General features: G+C 39.9%; 1 protein-coding gene and 1 long non-coding RNA gene across 2 annotated transcripts in view; both read left to right on the forward strand.

Annotated features, from left to right (window-relative positions):
• Nucleotides 1-7,683, forward strand: part of LOC127477248 (uncharacterized) — a 31,935-nt gene extending 24,252 nt beyond the window's left edge. The window contains exon 3 of the long non-coding RNA XR_007906903.1: nt 7,076-7,683. This is a non-coding gene — a long non-coding RNA (uncharacterized LOC127477248). The remainder of the gene's footprint in view (nt 1-7,075) is intronic.
• Nucleotides 7,684-12,817: 5,134 nt separating this feature from the next.
• ACTA2 (actin alpha 2, smooth muscle) lies at nt 12,818-23,073 on the forward strand. Its single transcript, XM_051801297.1, has 9 exons — nt 12,818-12,935; nt 15,493-15,664; nt 17,020-17,148; nt 18,455-18,565; nt 19,067-19,151; nt 19,240-19,401; nt 19,639-19,830; nt 20,721-20,902; nt 21,632-23,073. Exons 2-9 carry the CDS (start codon nt 15,536-15,538, stop codon nt 21,773-21,775), a joined length of 1,134 nt encoding a protein of 377 aa, XP_051657257.1. The 5' UTR covers nt 12,818-12,935; nt 15,493-15,535; the 3' UTR covers nt 21,776-23,073.
• Nucleotides 23,074-23,471: the final 398 nt, after the last annotated feature.

The following is a 23,471-nucleotide window of genomic DNA, read 5'->3' on the forward strand; positions in this document are numbered from 1 at the left end:
TTGCTTCTCTGTTAAATTGTTACAGATTTTTTAATATTTTTTTTTTTAATATTTTGTTTAGATTTGTTTTGGCATATTGGTAATTTTTAGCACTTCTTTTGTATTAAGATTGAACAATTAGATTAATATAGCATAACTTAACCAAAGTAGTTATGCCAAACTTAAATTCTCCTTTGACCTAAAATACACATTAGAAGATTATTATTGAACAGAAGACTTACTCTGAGATACCTTAATATAATAAATGTGGGAGCTATTAAGAACTCCCTACTACATTTGTCTTCCTGTTAACTTTGTATTTTCTTTTCTTGTATATATTGACTTATTCTGCTGTCTTTTAGTAGGTAATAAGTTTGCCTTAAAATGTGGATTAGGGCACACAACTTTTGTATTTGGACAACTTGATTTGGCTGGAAAGGGAGGAAAATAGAAGAGAATGCAGAATGTACATTTTAGAGATACTTAAAATTATACATTTTGTTATGTGATTCATGTTTTTGAAATACCCTGAAGTTTAAAGGGAAGGAAGATCGAGCTCAAACACTTAATAATTGGACCCAAGGTTTCTGTTTTGTTTTGCTTATTTGTTTGTTGCACTTTCTGTCGGCCTTTTGATTTAGTTTGCTTTTCTGTTTTGCCTCTCCCCTCTCTCTGGTTCAGAACAACCAACCTAATTTTGACTTTTTGTTTAAGTGCTAGAGTAAGCAATCCATTACTTGTGCAGCTCTATTGCATCTCCTTCATCCTTGATTCAAACCTCTTCTCTTATGTGACTCTCATCACAAGCATCAGCCTACACTATTGGGAAATGATTAGAGTGGCATCAGTCCTTAAATCATCAGTTCTTGCTCAGTACAGTTTTATGATGGTTTTATTGTTTTCCAAATCTTCTGTGAAACATTAAAACAGTGACCTTGCTCCAGCCACCAGGTGCACCCTTTGTTCTGAGGTCTTGTAGGCCAGAAAAGATTTGTAACCACTGTAACTGTTGGCTTCTGTGTTGCAGTGTGGTGTGGCCAGATTCTGACAACTGGGGGTTACCCTTCTCCCTTTTTTCGTAACACTTAGAATCATCTGGATTTGTGGTATAGCGAAAGGTTCTTGGTCAGATGATGTGGTAGACCAAACACCCTGTTCTGTGTGTGCAGAAGCTGATATGACTTCATTGAAGTGGGAAAGCGGGGTGTGAGCAGAGAGGTTTATGAAGACCCTGTGGACTTTTTCATAAGGGTGCCGTGTGGTGTTATATCAAATCAGGAAGTTCTGACATGCAGCATGTTTATTTTAAAAATAATGGATGTCTGATATAACTGCCTGTGGAGCCATAGCTGCTAGTGTTTATCTAAAAAAAAAAAAACACACGAGCAAGAAAACAGAGTGGAAACAAAAAAACCTGAATAGAACAAAACAGTGGAAACTGAAACTTGTAGCAAGTACCTTTTCCCCTTTAGCAGTTCTTCTCTGGAGACAGTGATAAAGGAGAACTGGGCATAGGCCCTGGCTCTCCAAAGGAAAGCTGTAACAGACGGATGTCCTTTTTCTCATAATTCAACTTCCTGACACAACCCTGGATCCATGATTTCGTTCAACAGACCCAGTTCAGATGACGTCAATGCATTCTTCACAGCAGGGGAAAAAAAATCATTTTTCAAACAAACCGAGCATTTCCTTAGACTGGAAAAGCAAATTGGCTGGATGCCTGGTGGCTCCTACAGCCAATCACTATAACCTTACCATAAATGTAGATGTGTTTCTATCTTAGAGTTGATTATTGACTTTATTTTAGCCATGGGACCATCCTGTCCCAGTCCTCTGTGTGTGCACTGTACCAGGGAGTGCTGAGATACTGGATGCTGCATTATTTAGCAAATATTTTGCATATCACATGGGCTGACTTATGTGAGCTCACTCAAATTTGACTATGTGACTTGATAGACTGTAAATGCATCTCTTTTAATTGTTTTGCAGAGCTCTGTCTCCATCCAGATCTTGCAGCAGGCAGCTTAGCTTCACAGGCTGGCTGGTACTCTTTTCTCTTTTTTCAAGCTAATTGGTCTTAGTTGTTTTTTGAAGATGCTATTACTAAGATTATGCTTTACACATTTGAAGCTTGATGTACAGCAAATGCTAACTGTCAAACGTGTAACAGATGAGATGTAAAAGCTTTTGAGATAATCTGCTAGAGATGCTAGATGTTCTCCAGGGGTGAGGAAGTGTTCAAACCTTTTCCTTTCAGGCACTGCCTGGACAGACCACTGCTGATTTAATATGTGAGTTAAATCCAAGACTGAATCCTTGTACCAAGGATGAGAGAGGGAAGATCTGTAAAGAAATGTCCGGAGTTAAAAGGTAAATGTGAGTAAAAGGAGATCTTTAGTTTTGCTTTTAACCTCTAATCTGAAGATGACAGTAACAGGTGTACCAGATGACTTTATTTCTGATGTTGAGTAAGTGACACCCAAACAGCTACCTTTCAAGGAAAACTGTTTTCCTTATAATTTGAAAGTAAGCTAAGAAAAATTTTATTAAAGATAGTGAGCAGGAGAAGCTAAAGGAAACATTTTAAAGGATCTTAGCATAGTGTAGTTTCTGAGATTGTAAGAAATATTATGTCTTTGGGATTCAGTTCCATTGTTTTGCTTTGCACTGTCATGCTTCTCTTTCTGGGATATCATCTGATAAGTGAAACTAGATAAAGCAATGCCTTGTGGCTGAGACTCCAAACAGTCTTGTTTTGGTTTCTTTTGATATCTCTTAACCTTTGAAATTCTTTGGGGGTGGTGGAGACATGACACTGATGTGAAAAGTTTTATCCCTCCCACTGATGCCTCAGATGTAGTTCAGCATCCTCTGTGACATCAAACGTTCTTCAGAGTGAGAACAGGATGCCGTGATCTTGCTCTGAATGTTTGCCTCCTGAGCACTGCTGTGTGGTTTTAACCAGGACTTATGCTTCAGGTAGATGTTTAACAACTCCTGATAGAGAGAAGCTGTTGTGATAGGAACAAAGTTTGGAGATGAGGGGACTATGGCTGTTCCCTACCTTCACCTACTAACCCATTTCTATCACACATCCGCACAAAAAGCAGAGAGGCCTGGGTAGCTTATGCAGCTGCAGGAGTGAGTCATATCTTCTCTGTTCAGCTGCACAACCCACTGCATAGTAAGTTTTTATGAGCTGTAGCAAATGAATTGAGTATATAGTACAAACTGATTCATGTTTCTTTCAAGATGCAGTTGGTTGTTTTCTGTCAGTGGTTCTCATCAGCAATTAAGTGATGGGCTTAGAAAGCTGTGTGTCTCTAAGGGTGGTCATAACAAGAAGGGATACATTCATGTTTGCTCTCTGAAGCAGTCTGCTAAATTCCCCGATAAGACATTAGTGATATTTTTCAGCTGAATCATTTATCAAATATTTCTTGGAAGCCAAGTATTTTGAAAGAGGTAGACTTTCCACACTGCACAGTAGCTGCCTCTCCTGCTGTCAGCCAGCTCAGATGCAGGAATAGGAAACTGGATGAGGGACTGAAGAAGGATGGACAGCAGAATGTGCGTTTCTCGTTCCCTGGGATAGACAAGAGAATCTGGTGTCAGTGCAGGCCACAGTTTTAACAGCCACAGGTTTCCCATGTGTTTCTCCCAGCTTGGGGATACTCAGAAACCTCCCTGCCTGGAGGTAGCCAGCTGAGAGGAGAGTAGTCCCTCAGTTTCAGGTGGGAAATGAAGAGGGACTCACAATCACTTGCTGTAATAGTATAGGGAAATTGTCTTATCTTCTTGAAGTAGAGGTTTTGGACTGAATTCTCAGCTTTCATTTCATAACTTCAGTGAGCCATGGTTTTACTTGAGACCAATGGTAATTTTGATGTTGTCTTGTTTGAAGATAAGATTTCACTACACATGCACAAAGCACATGTAAAGATACGTTATATCGATATCTGGGGACTTCCCTCTTTTTGGGAGGCAGGGCTGGCCACCTACCCCTTCTCCATCAGCTCGCTGAAGGGGCAGCCCAGTCTGCCCTGCACTAACCACATGGCAGAGCCTGGGGCGTCTCATCTTGCTGCAGTGAAAGGCTGTTGATTCGTGGAACTTGTTCCTTGCCCTCCCAGCTGCTGTTCCACTATTCCTGAGTGACCTGGTACAAACCCCACATGTTTTCTTTTCAGGGGGCCTACCTGAAAAATAGGATCTGACAAAAACAATTTACAGAAGAATAACTATAAGTTATTAAAATATAGACAATGGGGAAGGTTTAGCCCTCATGCAAACAGTAGCTTGTATTGTGTTTGCAGAATAAAAGAACACAGATGTTAGATCTTTTTCCCAAGTGTGGTTGTCTCCTGTTCCTCCCAACCTATTTTTCTGAGAAGGCCTGGCCATTTGCAGTGCAAGTGGCACTGTACCAACACTATTTTATTTAAATGCAATTCAGAAAGGGGAACATATTTATGCGGAAGATCTGCTAATTGCATAATTTTCTCCTTGTATTAAACAATGTGTTCATGCTGTGTAGTACAGACTAATCAGTGTGCAGGGAAATGATTTATATTGTTTTGAAGAAGTCTGAGCGTTTGACCTTGTAAATGAATTTCCAGAGAGAGCTAAATACAATGCAGTAAGTAACAGGCTATAATTAAGAAGCTGGAAGAGTTGTGTAGTTCTGGTATCCTGAGGTGGAAACTCTCCAGGCATTTTCAAGATCCTTGGACAAAAGTGTTTTGCAGCAGTGAAAGGAGTTACTACATCTTTTCAACAAGTTACTAGCAAGGAACTGAAAGAGAAAGAAACTTGGGAAGTACTTACAGGGCTGACAACATGGTAGAAATTATAATTCTGAGACCTTCTTTTAGTGCTGTTACTGACTTGCAGGAAGAACAGAATATGAATCAGCAGGCTTTAGCATTTTCTGCCCAAAGGTACTTGGAATATTCTTGAAGTCCTTAAAATTGCAGTGAAATCAGGGAAATGTTAGCCTTCTGTCGGTGGAATGGAGAGCTGTACCTGTACCAATCCCTATGGAAACACTATATGGGTGTGTGTAATACAGGACAGTATATATGATCTTATCCTGGTTAAGAAATGGATCAAAAAGCAGTTGAGGTTGCAGAAATCTCCCACTGAACTGTAGGCAGATTAGACCTGAGTCCTGACAGTTTTCATCCCCTGTGACACCAGTGGTACAACAGTTGGTCTTGAAACGGGCTAGAATGAGGAAAAGCTTTGCAGAATTCTGAGTTTTTCTGTATTTCTGAAAGATGGTTATGTTTGTTTCAGAATTGTGTATCTAAGTCTTCCTTACAGTTATGAAAGGGAAAGAATAAATCTTTATTTGGCCTGAGAAGGAAATCTGAGCATGTAAAACACATTTAGTGGAAAAGAAAACCCTGAGTTTGACTGGAAAGTTCTGGTACACTTTCAGAAAACCTACCAAATTATTAAACAAAAATAGCATGTTATCTGTACTTTTCCATAGTTCTTACATCTGCCTGTAAGAAAGAGGAAGAAGAAACTACCTTATGTGACTAAGATGCATCTGCAAAGCAAGGACCAAAAACCTGCCTGCTTCAGTTTTCTTGTGAGGCTTTAGCATTGTTTGGGGAGTGGTTTATGAGCCAAATATGTTAGAGCATGAATAATAGCTGTGTGCTAAGTTCCTCCTGGCTAAGTGACCGACCCTCGTCAGCTGTCAGTCTCTTGGGGCACCACACTAGGTAGCAGGATGGTCTTCCAGGCCCAAGCAGCAGCCAGGATGTGTGCAGGAAGGTGTGACAGAGGCAGGGTGACACTGCTCATGAGGCAGAGGAGAGCACCAGTGAAGTCCTGTCCTTCCTGCAGGCTGCAGTGTTTAGGCACCACTTTGCCAGGTGCGTTTGTCTGTACCTTGTTTTCATTAACCAAAATGACATTCAGCAAAAGTTCCGTGGAGGTAAGGAGGGGCAAGGATCCTTTTGTAGAGGTCAGAGATGGAAAGAGTCTTCTCAAGGCTTCGTATTATAAACAGGATTCTGTTGGGGAGAACTCTGTTTTATCTTAGATCAGTAATGTAGGTTGTAGCAAGTTATAAAAACACATTTTATCTGTGATATTTTTCTTTAACTTATGTTATTTTTAGATCGCTGATGAAGGCCAGTGATGGGTAGGGAAGGTCCCACAGAAATGCACCCACTCAGCAGTGACTTCCCTGTGCTGTGCTGAAAGGCTTCAGCTTCAGGGGCAGTTTGCTTGCTACTCTGCATATGTTGGACCTGCATTTGCTTTATTTGTAATTATTTCATGTTTTAGAATATAAAAGGCTTTAGAGGGCTTTTACAAATGTGTTTATAATATTCCTCTAAAAAAGCTTTACAAGAAGTAATTTTTATACAGCCTTACTCATCAATGTTTATCATATTATCTCATTTTATTTTTTATTATTTGAGTTCTGTATTGGCAGCTGTGATAGGTTAACTTAGAGTGGTGTGTTCATCTGCCAAGTTTGTAGTTAGCTACTTCTTTTCATTACATGCTTGAAATTTTTGTTGAACTGCCTTTCTTCCTGGGGAAAACCCCTTAAGCATTTTTAAGGGCTAATGGAAATAAGTGTTAATTGTTCTGGAGGCACTTTGGCCTGTGCTTTGGAACACCTGTGTGGATGCAGGCTGTTCATACCTGCTGCAATGTGCATGCCCAGTTTTACTGCTCTTTTAGCACCCTCTTGCAGTGGAGTTGAAATAAATTAAAAAAAAAAGTTAAAAAGCCACAAACAATTTTGCAATTCTGGCTTCCCCCCCCCCCCCGGTACAGAAAATGCACGTATATTAAATATGTTTGCATTTGTCACATTATTTTTTACTCTTGCACATAATAACATACACTTTCATATAATGGCATGCCAGTTCCAAAAGTAGGTTTCCTTTTTATCTTGAGGCATTTTTAAAAGTATATGTTCACTTTAGTCACGCAGGTCGTAGATTTCTGCTTGTATATTTTGTACGTTCTTGTGTTTATTGCGAGTAATGCTCATTCCTTCACTGCGATACAGTTGTTCTTGTATAGATTTAAAAAAAAATAAACAGTTCAGCTGTGCTTTCAGTTGTTTGCAGGTTGTGCTGAGTGACTCATACAGAAGATGAGGAAGCTGCAGCAGAGCCACGTCTCCTTGTCCTGCCCAGCAGCGACACCTAACTGCTCCGAGTGCTCCAACCCAGGTGCCAGCAAAAAGGGGCTGGAGACCAGAGATGAACGCTTGGGAGAGCAGGTACTGGCTTGGTGACATTTGTGGTGAGAGTAACTCTGCAGTTTGTCATAATCCAGAGCCTAGGGGCAAAGAAGATGTGTTGACTACAGAAAGTGAAACTCTGGCACTCCGGCAAATTATTAAATTTGCCAGTGAAAGAGATGACTTTGTAGAGGTCCTTTTCCTTATGGTTTGCTGGAGGGCCAGCCAAATTGGCTGATACAGGCATTGAGTTTGTGAGGCTTTGTGATATAGCTAGGCATGCAGAGCCCACAGGTTTGATCTGTAAGTAATAGCTCCATGAAACTCGCTTCCAGCAAATTTCTCTCATGGGAAACATCTGATTTCTTATATTGTGCAAGCTCACCTTGAAACTTTGCTCTTGGTGAAATAATAACAGGAAAGCCACTTACAAAAATGTAGTGGGAATTGGCCTCCTTGTTGCTGTCAGTCTGGGAATATGTTGGTTGAGGAGCTTGGAAGTCATTGTGGAGGAAGGACCCCTGTGCTCTGCCTGTCCCACGCACATGTAGTGTAGGTCTGACTTCCTTAGAAGTACAGGACTTGTCTTCCACAGTGGGAAGATTTCATTTACATTTTGTCAAATTTAGACAGCGTGTTACTGAAGAGGTTCTGATAATAGTCTAGGGGAATCTGTTCTCCTGTAACTCTTGGGAGATGTGCCAATGTAACATTATTGTGAACCCTTCTCTACAATGTAATTTCAGACAGATATGTCATCATGAACTGTGAACAAGCTACTGAGGTGCTGCTAATAGTTTGCACAGTGGGGCAGAGCTTGGCCTTGGCCAGTGGCCTGAGGGCTTATCTGTGATCTCTGGATTTGCAGCTCTTGGTATAGACAGTGTTCCTTTGACTATGCTTCTGATATATTTGAGGTTTTGTTTCTAATATTAGGCAAGTCTACACCAGCTGGAGTGTGAACTATGGGTGATGCCTTGCAGACAAAATATAGAGCTTATATCTACAAAAAAAAAAAGAAAATAAAAAATCATCAAGGGCTTTCAAAACTATGTGTTTTAAATTATGCGAATTCATGGTGGAAAAATCTGCATCTATTATGCATGAGGACATGAGTACAAACTCCTGTCTCAAGAAATCCTTCTGTTGCATATATGAAAGGAGAAAGGCTATAGGAAAAAAAATACCACTGTAGAAGTCCTATTTCTTTCCTGAGAACTGGTATCAGGAAATCTCAGAGACAGGATACTGAGCTATATGGATACCAGCCTGACCCAGCAGGGCTTGTACTTATGTTCTGTTTATTTATCTAAGAAGGAATGAGGAGAGAGCCATTATCTCATTTTTACTTTGAACGTGTTCCTTTGATTTTGAATGAAGGATAACTACAGCATTACCATGGAGGAAGATACCTTGTCAAGCTGAAGGAAGGTTGTGAATTAACATTCTTCATCACCGTGCTCAAGAGGCCCAGGAGGCAAACACTGGCTCCGTTAGCTCTTGAACAGCAGTGGCAAAGCTATTTTCTAAACTTTGTAGGTTGAAAATTGCCATATTTTAGAATGATTAGAGTAATTTTGGCTTAGTTCTTAGAGAGACACCAGTGCAAGAGCCTGACAATCAGAGAAAGCTAATCTATGGGTCTGACAGTTTATGGTTAATCTGACACTTTACAGATGCATACTGTGTGACAGCTGCAATGAATCAGATTATTAGAGCAACTTTATGATCCCTAAAGCTTATTTATTCCTGTCTTTCTCAAAATGAGGCTGTGTGTGAGTGGGTGGGGTGGGGAAGTGTGAAGCCTATCAATGAGATAGAGGGCCTGAAGCCAGACAAACCAAAACATTTAGAGATTCTGCTAATGTTACGAAGATGAAAGGAATCCCCAAATAAAAAGGAGCCAGATACATATTTAGCAGAGCCTCATTCCTAAACAGCCAATTGGATGCAGGCAGGAAGGTCTCCACGCACATCTCAGAAGTTGTTTTCCCTTATAAAGTAAAGTAAAGGGTTTACTTTATTCACAGTCTTCTATAGCAGTTGGGATAAGCCTGCAGCTTCTGTCCTCCTTTACCAAAAAAGTATGGCATCTACTCACTGGTGTGGGGCCTCTGAGCTGGCATTCTTCAGGCCAGCTGGAGCTCTTTTCCCAGGCATGGTGGCTGCACAGCTGCTGTGGAGTCCCAAGTACACTTTGGGCACAAGTTACTGAAAAAGAAAGAACTTAAGGAAGATGTAGCTAAGAGTTTCCACTGATATATTGAAAGATGCTTGAAATCAATAGGGAAGTTCCCAGTGTGCATTGGAGCTTTGTTAGTGTCTCTATAAGGAGATCAGGGAAAAGGGTATTAAGAGAGAGGCAAAATTACTTTTTCCTCCTGTTTTTCTTTCTCTCATTGCACTCCAGACATACTCCTGTGATAGAGACTGCGAAAGGGTTTAGTATGGAAAAACAAAGTTCTGAGGGGAAGCTAATGAAAAGCATAGGTTTTGGCTATGGATACAAAGAAAGAATGGAAACCTTGGGATATAGACACACCAGGCAATTGTGCTCTATGATTTCTATACAAATGAGTGGCATAAGGACTGAAAGATAGGCAGCAGAAACTGGTGATGGCAGTAGCCTCCAGAAGAAAAGGTAAACTACTTTCAGGAATGGTGTTGTGTTCTTTTTCTTGAAGAAAGAAAGAAACAAACAAACCCATCTACCTTATATATATATATATACACACACACATATATAATACACATACATACACATATATATATTTGGGCTAAGCTCTTTTGTGTCTATAGCTGCAGAGGAGAGTTCAGAGTTTTGATCCCCAGCATTTAGGTTTGATTCTCAGAAGACTTGTTCTATTCAGTTCTCTTTAGGTTATTATTCATATCTCATGCCAAGTACATTCTCCCCTTCCCAGCCCCCCCTTCTGACAATAACCTAAGTTGCTGAAAAAAAGGTGTAAACTACTGATGTACTTTTATGTTTAATAATAACTGTGTGACCCTAACTTCAGCATGGACTCACCAAAAAGAAAGGAATACTTTCATTCTATAATGTCCCTTGAGCTGGACTGACCTAATTTCCTTGCATAGTTCACCTGTTTGCCTGCTTCCTTCCTGCCCCAGCACTTTCCATAACATCACACTGCAGAGACATGCTGCCTGCTGAGCACTGCTCTTCACTGTGTGCTGGAGGCATGGCTGGGCAGCATTTCTACATTTTTCCTTTGCTGTTTCTGTGTATCCATCACTACTGCTTAGTCAAGCCTCTGGCTTACTTCTTCCTTCTAGCCTGCCTATGTCTGTCTCTAACAAATGTCCTTCATACAGCAGGTCCTTCCAAACAACTGGTGTTTCCTCTGTGTCACCATATCAACAACTACCTGCTCTGAGTGAGACTGTGTCAGCTGTGTCTTTTTCATGAGCACCCTGAAAACTAGGACTCCTACATCTTTGGTGCCCATGACAGGTAAGGTGATGTGTGATCCCCACCCAAAAAAACATTCCTCAAAGCAGCTAAGGTGTTGCTGCTGCCATCATTACCACCAACAGGAATTGTGGTGTGCACCAGGCTAAGTTTATAGGTGTCCTGATGAAGCTCAACAGAGGTACAAGTCTATGGTACCTGCATAGCCACTCTTTCCTTAATGTTCACAGAGGCCTCTTGTAGAAAACTGTTGCTGATATTTCTAGTTATACCGAGATGCAGTGTGAATGATGTATCAGTTCTACTGAAGGGTTGTTTACTTGGCTCTGCAATCTCATATATGCTGTATCTGCTGTAGCATCATCACTAGTAAGCTTTTTTGGAGTGTAAACTTCTGCTCAGTAAGGCAAAAAGTTTGGATTCTTTTGAATCTTTGTCCCAGTCTTGGTATTTCCAAGGAGTAGTAGTTGATGATGTTTCTGAAAACCTAGGATTGTGTTTCTTCTAATCTAGAAGGTAATTGATGTTTTTATCAAAATCAGACATGATACTGCACTGAAGGGTTATGCTGTGTGAAATTCTTCCCCTTGACCAAAGTTCCCTATCTAATACCATATGTTCTATATGATGTATACAAGTTTTCTCAGCTGTGTTCTTGAGTGTTATTTGAAAACAAATAATTTGGTTTTGGCTGTCCTTTGAATGTCAGTTGGAGATATGCAAAAAAGGGCCTGTTTAGATCCTCTCTTTTAGGTTGCTTACCTTGGTAGTTTGAGTTTTTTAAATTTGTTTTCCTTTTTTTATTTTTCTACTTTTTTTTAAGTCTTTGTCTTTTGCCCCGATGCTAGCAGTGAAATAATAAATAGCTTTTGCATGGCTCATGTTTCAACATTTGATAGCTTCTGTTTCTGACTCTCCAAGGCAGTTACATTCCTTCAAAGTTCCTTTCCTTAAAAGTTAAATTCCTTTTGGTCTTCAATCCATAATTCTGTCTATCTGCTATCTCTACTACTAGCTTATTCCTTAAATTTTCACATCAGAAAAACTTTCACTGTGGTTTTGTGGGAGATTTTCTCATATTAAGGCTGCTCAATTAGGCAGCAAGCGCTCCGTAAGCAAACGCACGATGCCTCTCCCTATTGCAACAAGACTCACAAAGCAAGGATCTCACTTGGATTTTCACATCCTTCTTGGCTTGTGTGCTTGGACCAGTTTTAAATTTGTAAGGTTTAGCATTGGAGTTAAGAGATGCTGTTTCTGGTATTTTGTAAAAACTTAATGACAAAATGTTGGCTATGAAAGAGCTGCTACACTAGAATTAGCCTGTCCAGAGAACAGTTGGCTACAGCTGTAAAAATTGAGGCCTGCGATAAAAATAACTTGTACAGGGAGAACCATTCCTTTATTTGCTAAAAATATGTTCAATGGAAAAGCTAGCTGGGGTTATAAAATTCAACTACTTTACTACAAACAGTTTGAGACGTGAGTTTATGGCAGTCCAGACTTGTGGCCTTCAGTGAAGTAGCACTAGGGCATATTTGGCCTGCAGGTCACAGGGTTGAAAAACAAGCTGACTGAGAAACAGAATGGATTCTAACCCATCATAATCCAGAGGGGATCATAATAATCTTTTAACTGAACTTTTTCACAACCTTCAAAGACTTCTCTGTGAACCATAAACAACAGCAGGTACTTTTTTTACTACCTTTAAGCCTATGGGCAATACTTATATACAAGCAAAATGCCAAGCTTTTAAAGAGACTTTGTAAAAAAACTGAGAAGCTGTTTAGCTGGCCAGAAATATTTTCATTGTTTTTGTCAAAATCTTTAAGGACAGGAAAGTGTTTCTTTAAAAACACCTTCCCTGTTATAAATGACTGCTCTTCCAATTTCTCATTCTGCCTCTTGGATGTTACTGTGGAGTCCTGGACCTCTCCTGTTTGAACACATGATCGTCCTGCCAGAAGATGTCTATTGTGGGCATGCTCTGACTCTCTGTATTTTAGCAACTCTCCTGAAGTTTTAAAGTGTTTAGATTACACAGCTGAAAGTCTCCTCCTGTTTCATGAGCTCTACACTGGAATGCAGTGGAAGAGACCCAGGGCCTGTGGCCACCCAGATTAGAGTTTTTGTATTAAGGTCCCTATATGGTTTTGTTAAAGACTTCAGCTCTGTCTCTGTCTGTCTCTGCTCCTTGTTTGGGAGGCTAGTGGGAGGAGAGGAGCTGAAGGGGCTATATAACCTCAGAGCTTTCAGTGTGCACCATCCCAGAGCAGCTAACCCCAGCCAAGCACTGTCAGGGTAAGTGGCACGGAACCAATAGTATGATTTACAGATTGCTGGAGGACTTCAATTAAATAATGTCAAATGGAAGCTATTCAGGAGGATGTACTGCTGTGCTGTAGTTTGCTTAAGCAAACTTACTTATTAGAATTGAATTGATAAAATACTTGTAGTATCTGTACTGAGTTGACTTTATAGCACTTCTGAAAGGGTCAGAAAAGTTTTACCTAATAATTTTGCTGATTCTACCAGCACTTCAGTAACTGTATAAAGAAATGGTTTGTGTAATGCCACAGCTGGAATTACAGCTTTGTTCAGGTTTAAATGAACTCGTGTGACCTTGGGGTGTCAGTCTGTGACAGAACAAAGTTCCTGAAGGGGTATGCAGTCATGTTTCTTAGCAGATTTGCTTCAGTGCTGTTAACCCAGTGTAACATACATGACTGTTTTGGGAAATGTGACTGCAAGAAGAGTTGGAAGTGTGCAAATTAGCAGTGTCTAATAGGATAAAATGAGGATGTGTGTGTATTCATCCTTGTCTCTGTGTATATGAAACTACTGTTCTGTAAAATGCCAAACATTAAGAAACACACACAGACTTCTTGTGGAGGTGGAGTTCTCTTTAATAGCTTGTTGTGGAGATTGGTGAAGTGATTGATTATATTTAGAAGTAAGGCAAGGAGAAGAGACTAGAGACTATTGATTGTTTGGGAGAAATATGTCCTGTCTTCCACAGTACTCAGTGACATTTGCTGCTCTTAAATGTTGCTACTGCATGCCACAGCAGTCCTGAGCTGTAACTCGCTGGTTGGCAGCAGAGCCCTCTGTCTGATTTTTCAGCTTTTTGTGCTTTATTACTAAATATGGTTTTCATTTAGAGTCCACTAGGCTCAGAAATGTAGCCTTTCCTGCCCCCTTCTTTCCCCTCCCCCCAGTGATTTTTGGCATTGCGTTAGCTGCATTGGTTTGAACAAACCCCCTGACCTCGAACTCAGTTCCAAAAACAGATGGTTGAAAAGCCTATTTCCTAATTAGGAAATGGTTTGTCCAAACCAGTCTGTTCATTCATGTTTGATAACTCTTGTACTCCATTCAGTAAATATTTGAATGTAAAGAGCCTGGTTCCTCAGGAATTTAATAAATGAAGAAATTGCAACCTGCTTTCCCAATTGTAATGATAAAATATCTGGAGTACACAAACTTAGGATTTCTTTATCTGTGTCTTCTCCTGGGAATTCTGCCCACTCATCCTGCAGGAGCAGGGTTGCAGCCATGTCTGGTGGCTGTCTGGGCAGAGGCAGAGGATCTCGAAGCATTTGGAAGAACTGTCCATGCTTGTTCCATCCAGGTAGAGGATGAACAGATTGTGGACTCCTTTGCCCATTGGCCATGGCTCTTGCTGACTGCATTTCCACTTTGTCCTGCGTTTCCATTATTCCTGTGGCAGAAGGTTTTGACTGCATGTGCAGCCAGCTGGTCCATGGATGACAGCTGTCTCCTTTAGCTGTTAACACATTGCAATTTGTTGAATTCTGCATGGAAGCCCAGGCTCAGAGTGAGCCAAGTGATTCCCTAACACACTATAAATTGCAAGCAAATAGTTCTTCTTGAGTCCTGGTATTCAGTGCTTGTTTCTGTAATTGACTTTAATACAAAGCCTTTGAAGTATTTTTATTACCCATATTATCATCCTATTGCCAGAGGAAGAAAACAGTTTCTTTTTACTGAGTCAAGGAGCCAACATAAATTGCTCTGTCACTCTACAAATGTAGTTTATTAGCTGCTTTGAAATGATGATAGAGCATATGAAATGGCCTGTTTTAAAAATACATACTGTCTCTGGCTTCATTTTAAAAGTGCTGGTTTTTTTCTGAGTGATTAGGGGAGGACTGAAAAATGCTTGGTTTGTTTTTGTTTTTGTTGTTTTTTTTTTTTCTTTTTGATTTAGAACATTTCTTCTCTTTTAAAAGGTTCAACAAAAACTTAATTGGCCATCTTCACCCAGTGGGTTAATATCTGCCTCCAGAAAACACCCCTGGTACATGCATAGCATTTCATGTGCTTAGCTGCTGGGAAGCACAGGACTAAAAGGGAAAGATGAAGTGCTCTTACCTTTGACAGTTTTCCACATGTGTCAGGATTTTATCAGGGTGATAGAAAAGTGGAGGAAGTTGTGCTGAATCCAGTGCAAATGGATCTTTGTTTTTGCAGCTGTCAGTCCAGTTCTGTCTTTTATCTCCCACCCCTAGCCGTGGATTTCTGTGACCAAATTTAGATAAACATTTGCTGCTCCTTGATCTCTCTGCCCATGCTGCAGGGCTGGAAGTCTCCTCTGGAATTCCCTGGATAATGCCTAGTGCACACAACCCCTTGGTAGACATGGTTGAAACCTCTCATGCTTTCAAAAGGAAGCCCATTCCCTCGGATAGCCCAGCAGCCCTTGATTGCCAGACCGGGGCCTTGCCCCTCCTTGCTGTGCTGCTGCTTTCATGCAGCCATCTCTGTCTTCAGGGGGGATCTGATACCTGAGTATGTTTTTTGGTTTTGTTTTAATTCTTCTCTGCTGTTCTTATAGGGCTGTTTTCTGTCTGGAGGGCCAGAGGACACTGACATAGAAGATGTGTGAGGAAGAAGACAGCACTGCCCTTGTGTGTGACAATGGGTCAGGGCTCTGTAAAGCTGGCTTTGCCGGGGATGATGCTCCAAGAGCAGTTTTCCCATCCATTGTGGGTCGTCCGAGGCACCAGGTGATGAACAACATTGATTATTCCTTACTGGACTTGTAGAAGGCTTTGCTGTCCTGACCCCAGCTCTTCACCATTTCCTATGTCTGGAGCTAGTCCAGCCTGGGGTGATCTGTGTAACACAGTATTTCCAGGCAAAAGAAGTCCAGCAGTGCATTCACCTGAGTCAAAGCAAGTTTCTTGCCTTATGAAAGGAATCCTTCTAAAATTTTTCTCTCCCTCCTATACCACCTTTTCTGTGCCACTTAATTGTGAATCAACCAGAAAACTTGGTGAATACAACTGGTTTAAAAAAAAAACAACAAAACCCAAAAAAACCAAAAAACCAACCCCAAACCCAAGTAAGCCCAACAGAGAAATATATCTGGAAATTTTGACTGCCCTTAAAGCTAATGATAGGTAATATGTGGAAAACTAAAGGAGGAAGAAGTTTTTAGTCAGCTTCCTACTAACCTTCCTGAGTTTATTCATTTAGTTGTATCACAAATGGGCACCTTTCTAGGGTTGAGTTTCTTTAGCTTCAAGGTTTACATTTGAGTATATGATGCATTCCATATTTTAATAGTTTGCAAAATACATTTATTATCTGAGCTGTTAAATATAGGGAGTTTATGAGATGGATCATCATTAGCATGAACTAGAGCAGCTTGGCTAGGCCACAACAAACTAATTCACATAATTAGCAGATCCACCTATTTGCTTCTACGTCACCTAAGGCCCTGGTGGAAAGAAACTGTTTGTAAGCTGGTTGTAAGATGTGGCACTTTATATACCCAGCAAATGCATTTTAAGTTCTTCAGGACGGGAGAAATATCTGCCTGTGAGTATAGAAGCTAGGACTACAGGATCCATGAAAATACATATAAAAAAGCCTGTACCATTAGATTTAAATAGTCTTTCTCTAATTACAATATTATGGTGTTCAAAAAGAGGATTAAAAAATGTTGAAACTTAAGCTTTGGGAAATATAAAATGTGTATCGCTCCATCTTGACCCTTAGATGGCACAATATCACTTTCTGCTTTTACTCCACTTTATTATAATTTAGCAGACATTTCATCCCTAAATAATAACAAGTATTAAAACAACTTTATTTTTCCACTTTATCTTGATGTATTTAATATTGTACTTGTTCTGTTTACTTAAACTGTAGTGCAAACATGAACTCCAGGGATTTAAGTGAACTAAACATTTAATATTGGCAATTTAAGAGCAACGAATAATTCTGCATTTGTTGGTATTTGTAAAGTATGTTGTAACTAGCATAACTGGCAACTGGATTTATTTCACAGGTAATGTTTTGTCTACTTTGTGACATTTCTCCCTGAGGGACTAACTCAATTTGTATTATTTTATAGGGTGTGATGGTTGGTATGGGTCAAAAAGACAGCTACGTAGGTGATGAGGCTCAAAGCAAGAGAGGAATCCTGACCTTGAAATACCCCATAGAACATGGCATCATTACAAACTGGGATGACATGGAGAAGGTATTTCAGTTTTGAAAAGTTGATGTGTATCACTAGTAAGCAAAACTACTTGAACCAAATATTTCCCCACTAAATTTTAGATGAAAGTGTCATGCTATCCAGTGTGGTTTAATGAGAAGCTTGTTAACAGCCAAGCTTAACTTGCATCTAAAGCTTGAGTATCACTAGAAGTCCATCAAAATAGTCATTGGGAGTTCTTTTACTCCCATCTGATCTTTGCTGATTACTGGGGGGGGGTGGCAAGGTAAGGAGAGGGAAGAGAGAAGAGAAAAGAAAGAAAAGGAATATGTCAATTTGCTAGTAAGAAAATGGAAATTAAGAAGGTGTCTGTTTCTGCAAAAATGCAAAGTGTGTATGTGATTCTTATGTGAAGGGCACTGTTTATACACACACTTTTTAATGTTTGAAAGATTAGCAATATTGCAGTGCAATGCATCCATTTCAGAGACAGTATTTGGATGAAGGGCTTCCAGAACTATGTGTATAGTCATAATTTGTACAGATAATATAATTTCTGTGATTCTAAAATGGTATCTCCATTTAATGTTGTTCTGTGAAAATGGGGCTATTTGGAACAGTGAGGACATCACAACACACTGTAAATGTGTGGAGTCTCAGTACTGTAGATTTTACTTGAAAGCAAAGTCTTTTAGATCCAAACATATTAACTGATCCCTAATCACCACCACCTTGAAAACAAGCTTAGCAAAAACTTCTTGGCCTTTAGACTAAAGTTTCTGGTTGGTTTACTTCTTATTGGTGTCTTAGCCTCCTCATTGCAATCCACTTGGCCTCACATTTTTACAGCTTGTAGGAATGAGTTGTGTGGAAGTGATAAATACAAGTTGCCTTGCAACCCCACAAACCATTTACCTTCATTTCTTTTTATGAATTCTCGGGCTGGCCTCTACAAACCAAATTATGAAATTGTCAAGAAATCTATTATTTGTTGAACTCTGTGTATGTTCTGGAGTTGGTTAACTTTCAGTAGTTGAAATAGCATTGCTGGAACCAAGTCTGTCCTGCTCACTCTTTTCTACTGTAAGAATAACATCAATTTTCATTAACTTATGTGTCCTTAAAGTAAATCATATATTACTGGCAATAAAACTTGAGGATAGTGCTTTTCTTTCTACACTTATTCTGGTAATCTCTATGAAGGCAGTAAGAACAACTGCATGAGAAACATCACTAGTCTGTATCTAGGGCTGTAAGCAGAGTGCTGGAGCCCAATTCCTGTCTGGAAGTGATCCTGACCTGCTGGATGATGGTGTTTCTTTCCTTTGGCTTCTTCCATTATCCTCAGATCTGGCATCACTCTTTCTACAATGAGCTCCGGGTTGCGCCTGAAGAACACCCGACTCTGCTGACTGAAGCACCACTGAATCCCAAAGCCAACCGTGAGAAAATGACCCAGGTGAGCTCACACTAAAGCTATGGGATAATCCAACTTTGCAGTCCAACAGGATGTGACCTTCATCATTTCAGTTAGTCATGTTGTCCAGCAGTCTCTCTCCCTTTGTTATGGAAGATGGAAAGTGCATAGTGACCACCTGTTTTATTTACACATTATTACATTTACTTTAGAAAATCAGTGTATCCACTTCACATATGAATACTTTGGTCTGTCCAAGTTTTATGTCATCTTAATCTATTTTTATGCCCAGGCCTATTACAAAATTATCTTTAATATGAGCATGTGTCTATATTAAATACCTTAAAGATATAGGCCAAATACAGGGACATACCTTACTGGACAAATATTTTTGGATTTAGATTTTGTGTTTTACTTCCTTGTAAAACCTTGTAAAACCATTGAGAAATATGAAAATCTTGTATCCTACCTCTCTTTCAGTCAATTGCTTCAACTAAGCTAAACCCCCCCAGTATTAAGACAATTATTTTCATTGCATTTCAGATTATGTTTGAGACATTTAATGTGCCAGCCATGTATGTAGCTATTCAAGCTGTTCTGTCCCTCTATGCCTCTGGACGTACCACAGGTAGGCCTCTGGAGAGTGCAACATAGACTTAGAAATAGTTACGTGTGTTGATGAGGGCCTGGGAATGAATCGTGTTATCTTCTCAAAGGGATCGTGCTTGACTCCGGGGATGGTGTCACCCACAACGTGCCGATTTACGAAGGCTATGCCCTGCCACACGCCATCATGCGCCTGGACCTGGCGGGCCGTGACCTGACAGACTACCTCATGAAAATCCTGACAGAGCGTGGATACTCCTTTGTGACCACTGGTAAGGACATGCTGCTGACTGAGAAGGAGAGTGCAATGTTTCTACTGGCCTTAGAAGGACTAGCAATGGTCCTGCAGTTAAACAGGCACAAGAAGGATTCAACATGAAAGTCTCTTGCAAGACTAGCAATGATTTGTTTAAAATATGGGGAGGGTGTTGGAGGATGAAAGGGAACAACCTGTTAGTATGTCTGGGTCCTTCCTTAATGCCATTGTAAAGACTGAATCCTCTTGACAGCGGAACGTGAAATTGTCCGTGACATCAAGGAGAAGCTGTGTTACGTGGCCCTGGACTTTGAAAATGAGATGGCCACTGCTGCATCTTCTTCCTCTCTGGAAAAAAGCTATGAGCTTCCTGATGGTCAGGTCATCACCATTGGAAATGAACGCTTCCGCTGCCCAGAGACCCTCTTCCAGCCATCTTTCATTGGTAAGCTGAATGACTGTTCTGCCTTGGTAAACTGCACATAAATAACAAGTCCCTATTTTCTTTTGACTGTGTTCCATTACTAACTCATTCAGACCTATACACAAGCTGTCCTAGAATCCATTATAAAATAATCTTTCAGAACAGTACTATTAATGTGGTGGGAAGAACCTCATGTCAAACAATTAGGCAAAATGCTTTCCCAAAATAAACCCACAATGTTTATTCCTGGCTTCTGGCATTGGACCTGTGCCATTTTGAGTGTTTGAATGTGGTTGCCAGGAGTGAGGAGGGGTGGCAGGGGAAGGCAGGCAGGAAGATCTACTTTTATTTTTCCAAAAGACTGCTCAACATGCAGTATCCATGGTTCATCGCATTTTCAGAGCAAAGCCAAGGCAATGCCATGCTAATCAACATCCATGAAGGCAGATTTGCAACTAGGTCACACAGAAATCCAATGTCAGTTCTGCCAATCGGCAGAATTTCAGCTCAAACATAACGTAGTTGCATACCTAGAGGTATTAGGACATATTTTGACTGTTCTGTGTCTAAGCTAACTTAATTTAAAAAGAAAAAAGAAAACAAGTTATTCCAAGACCATATAAGGAGTTCTTAGTACAATTGAGATTGCCTGCAAAAGCCGAGTGGAAACTTTACTATTCCAGACCCCCAGCTTTCTTTTTAAGGAGATGTGTGTGTAAGGGGGAGAGGAGAGCTGTACACCAAGGAACTCTTAAGCAAATAATTTAGGCAACTGCAGAATGACTTTCCAGATTTCCAAAGCTCTGAAGACTGATATCTTCTAAAGAGATGCTAAAGTTCATGTTCTATGTTAACAATTTTAAGTCTCTGTACAGAGCTGCTTCCTCAGTGTTGTTCTGTACCTTCCCCAGGCATGGAGTCTGCTGGCATTCACGAAACCACTTACAACAGCATCATGAAATGTGACATAGACATCAGAAAGGATCTTTATGCCAACAATGTGCTGTCTGGAGGCACTACAATGTACCCGGGTATTGCAGACAGGATGCAGAAGGAAATAACTGCTTTGGCTCCTAGCACTATGAAGATCAAGGTATGTAGGGTGGAATAATTTGTAGACTATATAAGCTGGCATTTACAAAGTCCTTAAAGATCTAGTGAAATAGTGACACTTTACAAAGTAAGTGCTTTTAACATATTTTGAATCACATGTGGACTGTTTAACAAATAATCACCACCTGGTAACTTTGGTGCTGGAAGAAGAGTCCTCTTATCTCTCATTTCTGTGTTCATGTTGAATTCTGCCAACTGCCCTAACATGGCCAAAGAAGAATACTGTGGACCCAGCAGCATAAATTTTTCTCTGGGGCTGTATGTGATATTTTTTCAGTCCTTTTTATCTGATGGACATGGGAGAGAGAAATGCTGGCTTTGTCTTTGGCCTACAAGTTCAAAAAAGGAGACCCTGACAAACCAATCTTTCCTCCTTCTTGTTTTGACAAGTCCTCCTGAACTATCATTATTTGTTTCCAGAGCAATTATCTCTCTTTTCTCATATGAGGCAGTGAGTATACAAATACATCAGGGATAGAGGTTAATGTGGAGTCCGACTCAGGAAGAGAAATTGAAAGTATACACTTATATAACAAATTGTTAACTTTACTGCTTGCAGCAAAGGCTAGATATAATGCCAGTGATGACACTAGCACATATATGCAGTATTTTTGTTAATATCACGTGTCACTGCTTTACTAATTTTGTATAAAAAATGCATTTTGTTCACAGTAGACAATTGTAATTAATGCTTTTATTTTTTAAACAGATCATTGCTCCTCCTGAACGCAAGTATTCTGTCTGGATTGGAGGTTCTATTCTTGCCTCCCTGTCTACTTTCCAGCAGATGTGGATCAGCAAACAGGAATATGATGAAGCTGGCCCATCCATTGTTCACCGCAAATGCTTTTAAATTGCTTTATCGTTATATGTCTCCTTCGTGTGAATGTATTCAGGAAAATACATTCTTATAATTTCATTCCATAAATCCTTCATCATAATTAATCTAATTAATTGGATACTGTGTATTTTTTTTAAATAAATTTTAATTATGCTATGAAATTGCTGCTCCTATTTAAAAAACAAAACCAAAAGCCAAGCCGTGCATGTGTGGAGATGCCATTACAGCTGGTTTGAAGCACCATCTTGTGACATGAATTTGTTACTACACTGTACTGGGCTAAACAGAAAAGGGGTACCTTTACCTCAATGATACTAATGCCAGAAAATGCTTACCTATCAGGCTGCACGTTCTCAAAGTTCAGCCTCAGAAAACATTTTAATCTGCAAACAGAACATGTTGTGATTTTTTCCAAAGTTCTGGGCCAGTACCAAAGGAGCATAGCATGTGTTCGATATCAGGATGAGCATGGGCACTCTGCTTTGCATCTGCTCTATCCAGAAATATTATCTCTCCACGTCACTTCTCAATTCACAGCTGTCATGCTGGAAAAGCTAATTGCTTACAGGACATGGCCCAGAGGTGTACAATGTGTACCACAACATTTCTTTGAAGAAACAAAACCTGTTCCTTTGGGAGCATATCTAAACATTAATATTAGGTTGAACATATGCCCTCAGGATGAGTGCAGCCTATTATTTTTATGTTGTGATTTCTAGCAAGATCTAAAGAGTAATTAAGCTGGCTTAATACACTTTCTCTTCAGAACTTTTTTTTGGGGCGTTGGGTGGGTGAGTAATGTAATCAAAGTAGCTAAAATAATTTAGACAATTTTCTTTTTCTGTGATTTTTCTGATTCCTTTTATAATCTTAAATACATCAAAACTGATAGTCAGCTAAAAGCATATGCACAGAAGCTGAAGCCAGTAATATTATCTGAAAAGTATATATATATATATGAATAAAGAATTCACTGAGACAGACCTGGAAAAGGGCACTTCTAAGGAACTTGCTGCAATCTGTATTCATTAGAGTTCAGGATAAAGGATGCTATTTATTTTTGTTAACCTATTTTCCTCCCTAAACTCAATAGTTTATCTCACGTGCCTGTTACTTGTTATCTTTCAAACTGTAAGCTCTTTGCAACAGCACCTTTTATTTACCTGCATAACCCCGGCGTTCCAGATCTTGTCCAGCTTCTGAGTGTTAGCACATGTTGCAAACCTCTTTGTACTAACCTCATTATTTAAAATATAGGTCATCTAAGTTCTTGGAACAATTACTAAATAAACTCTTGTAAAAGCAAATAACTTTGTATGGTTCTTCCTTCTAACTCTATCTAGATCCTTTTATCTAACTCTAGATAGATCCAGGGAATCCTTTGCAGGATAAGAAGTGTCTTTAAATTGAAAGTTTCTACTAGAGGATTGCTGGAGGAGACACATTTCTCCAAAGGACTCTGATGCATCTTTGCTATCCCAAGATGTGATGGGGGTCAGCTCTCAGGTAAAGGATTTGTGTTTTCCTAAGTGTTTCCTGTTAGCTGAAACTTCAGCTATACCAAGTTGGAGGGGGGGAAAGGATGGAAAAAAGAATCGCCCAAACGGATCTATTTGCCACTACTACATAATGTAAATTCACTGAAGCATTGAATAGACGTACATGGCTGGAAATCACAAAAAAGCCAACACCTGTTAAAGATCTCTGA

Source organism: Manacus candei, unplaced genomic scaffold, assembly GCF_025592945.1.
Source record: "Manacus candei isolate 608988 ecotype Guabito, Panama unplaced genomic scaffold, ASM2559294v1 h1tg000050l, whole genome shotgun sequence".
Classification (NCBI taxonomy): domain Eukaryota; kingdom Metazoa; phylum Chordata; class Aves; order Passeriformes; family Pipridae; genus Manacus; species Manacus candei.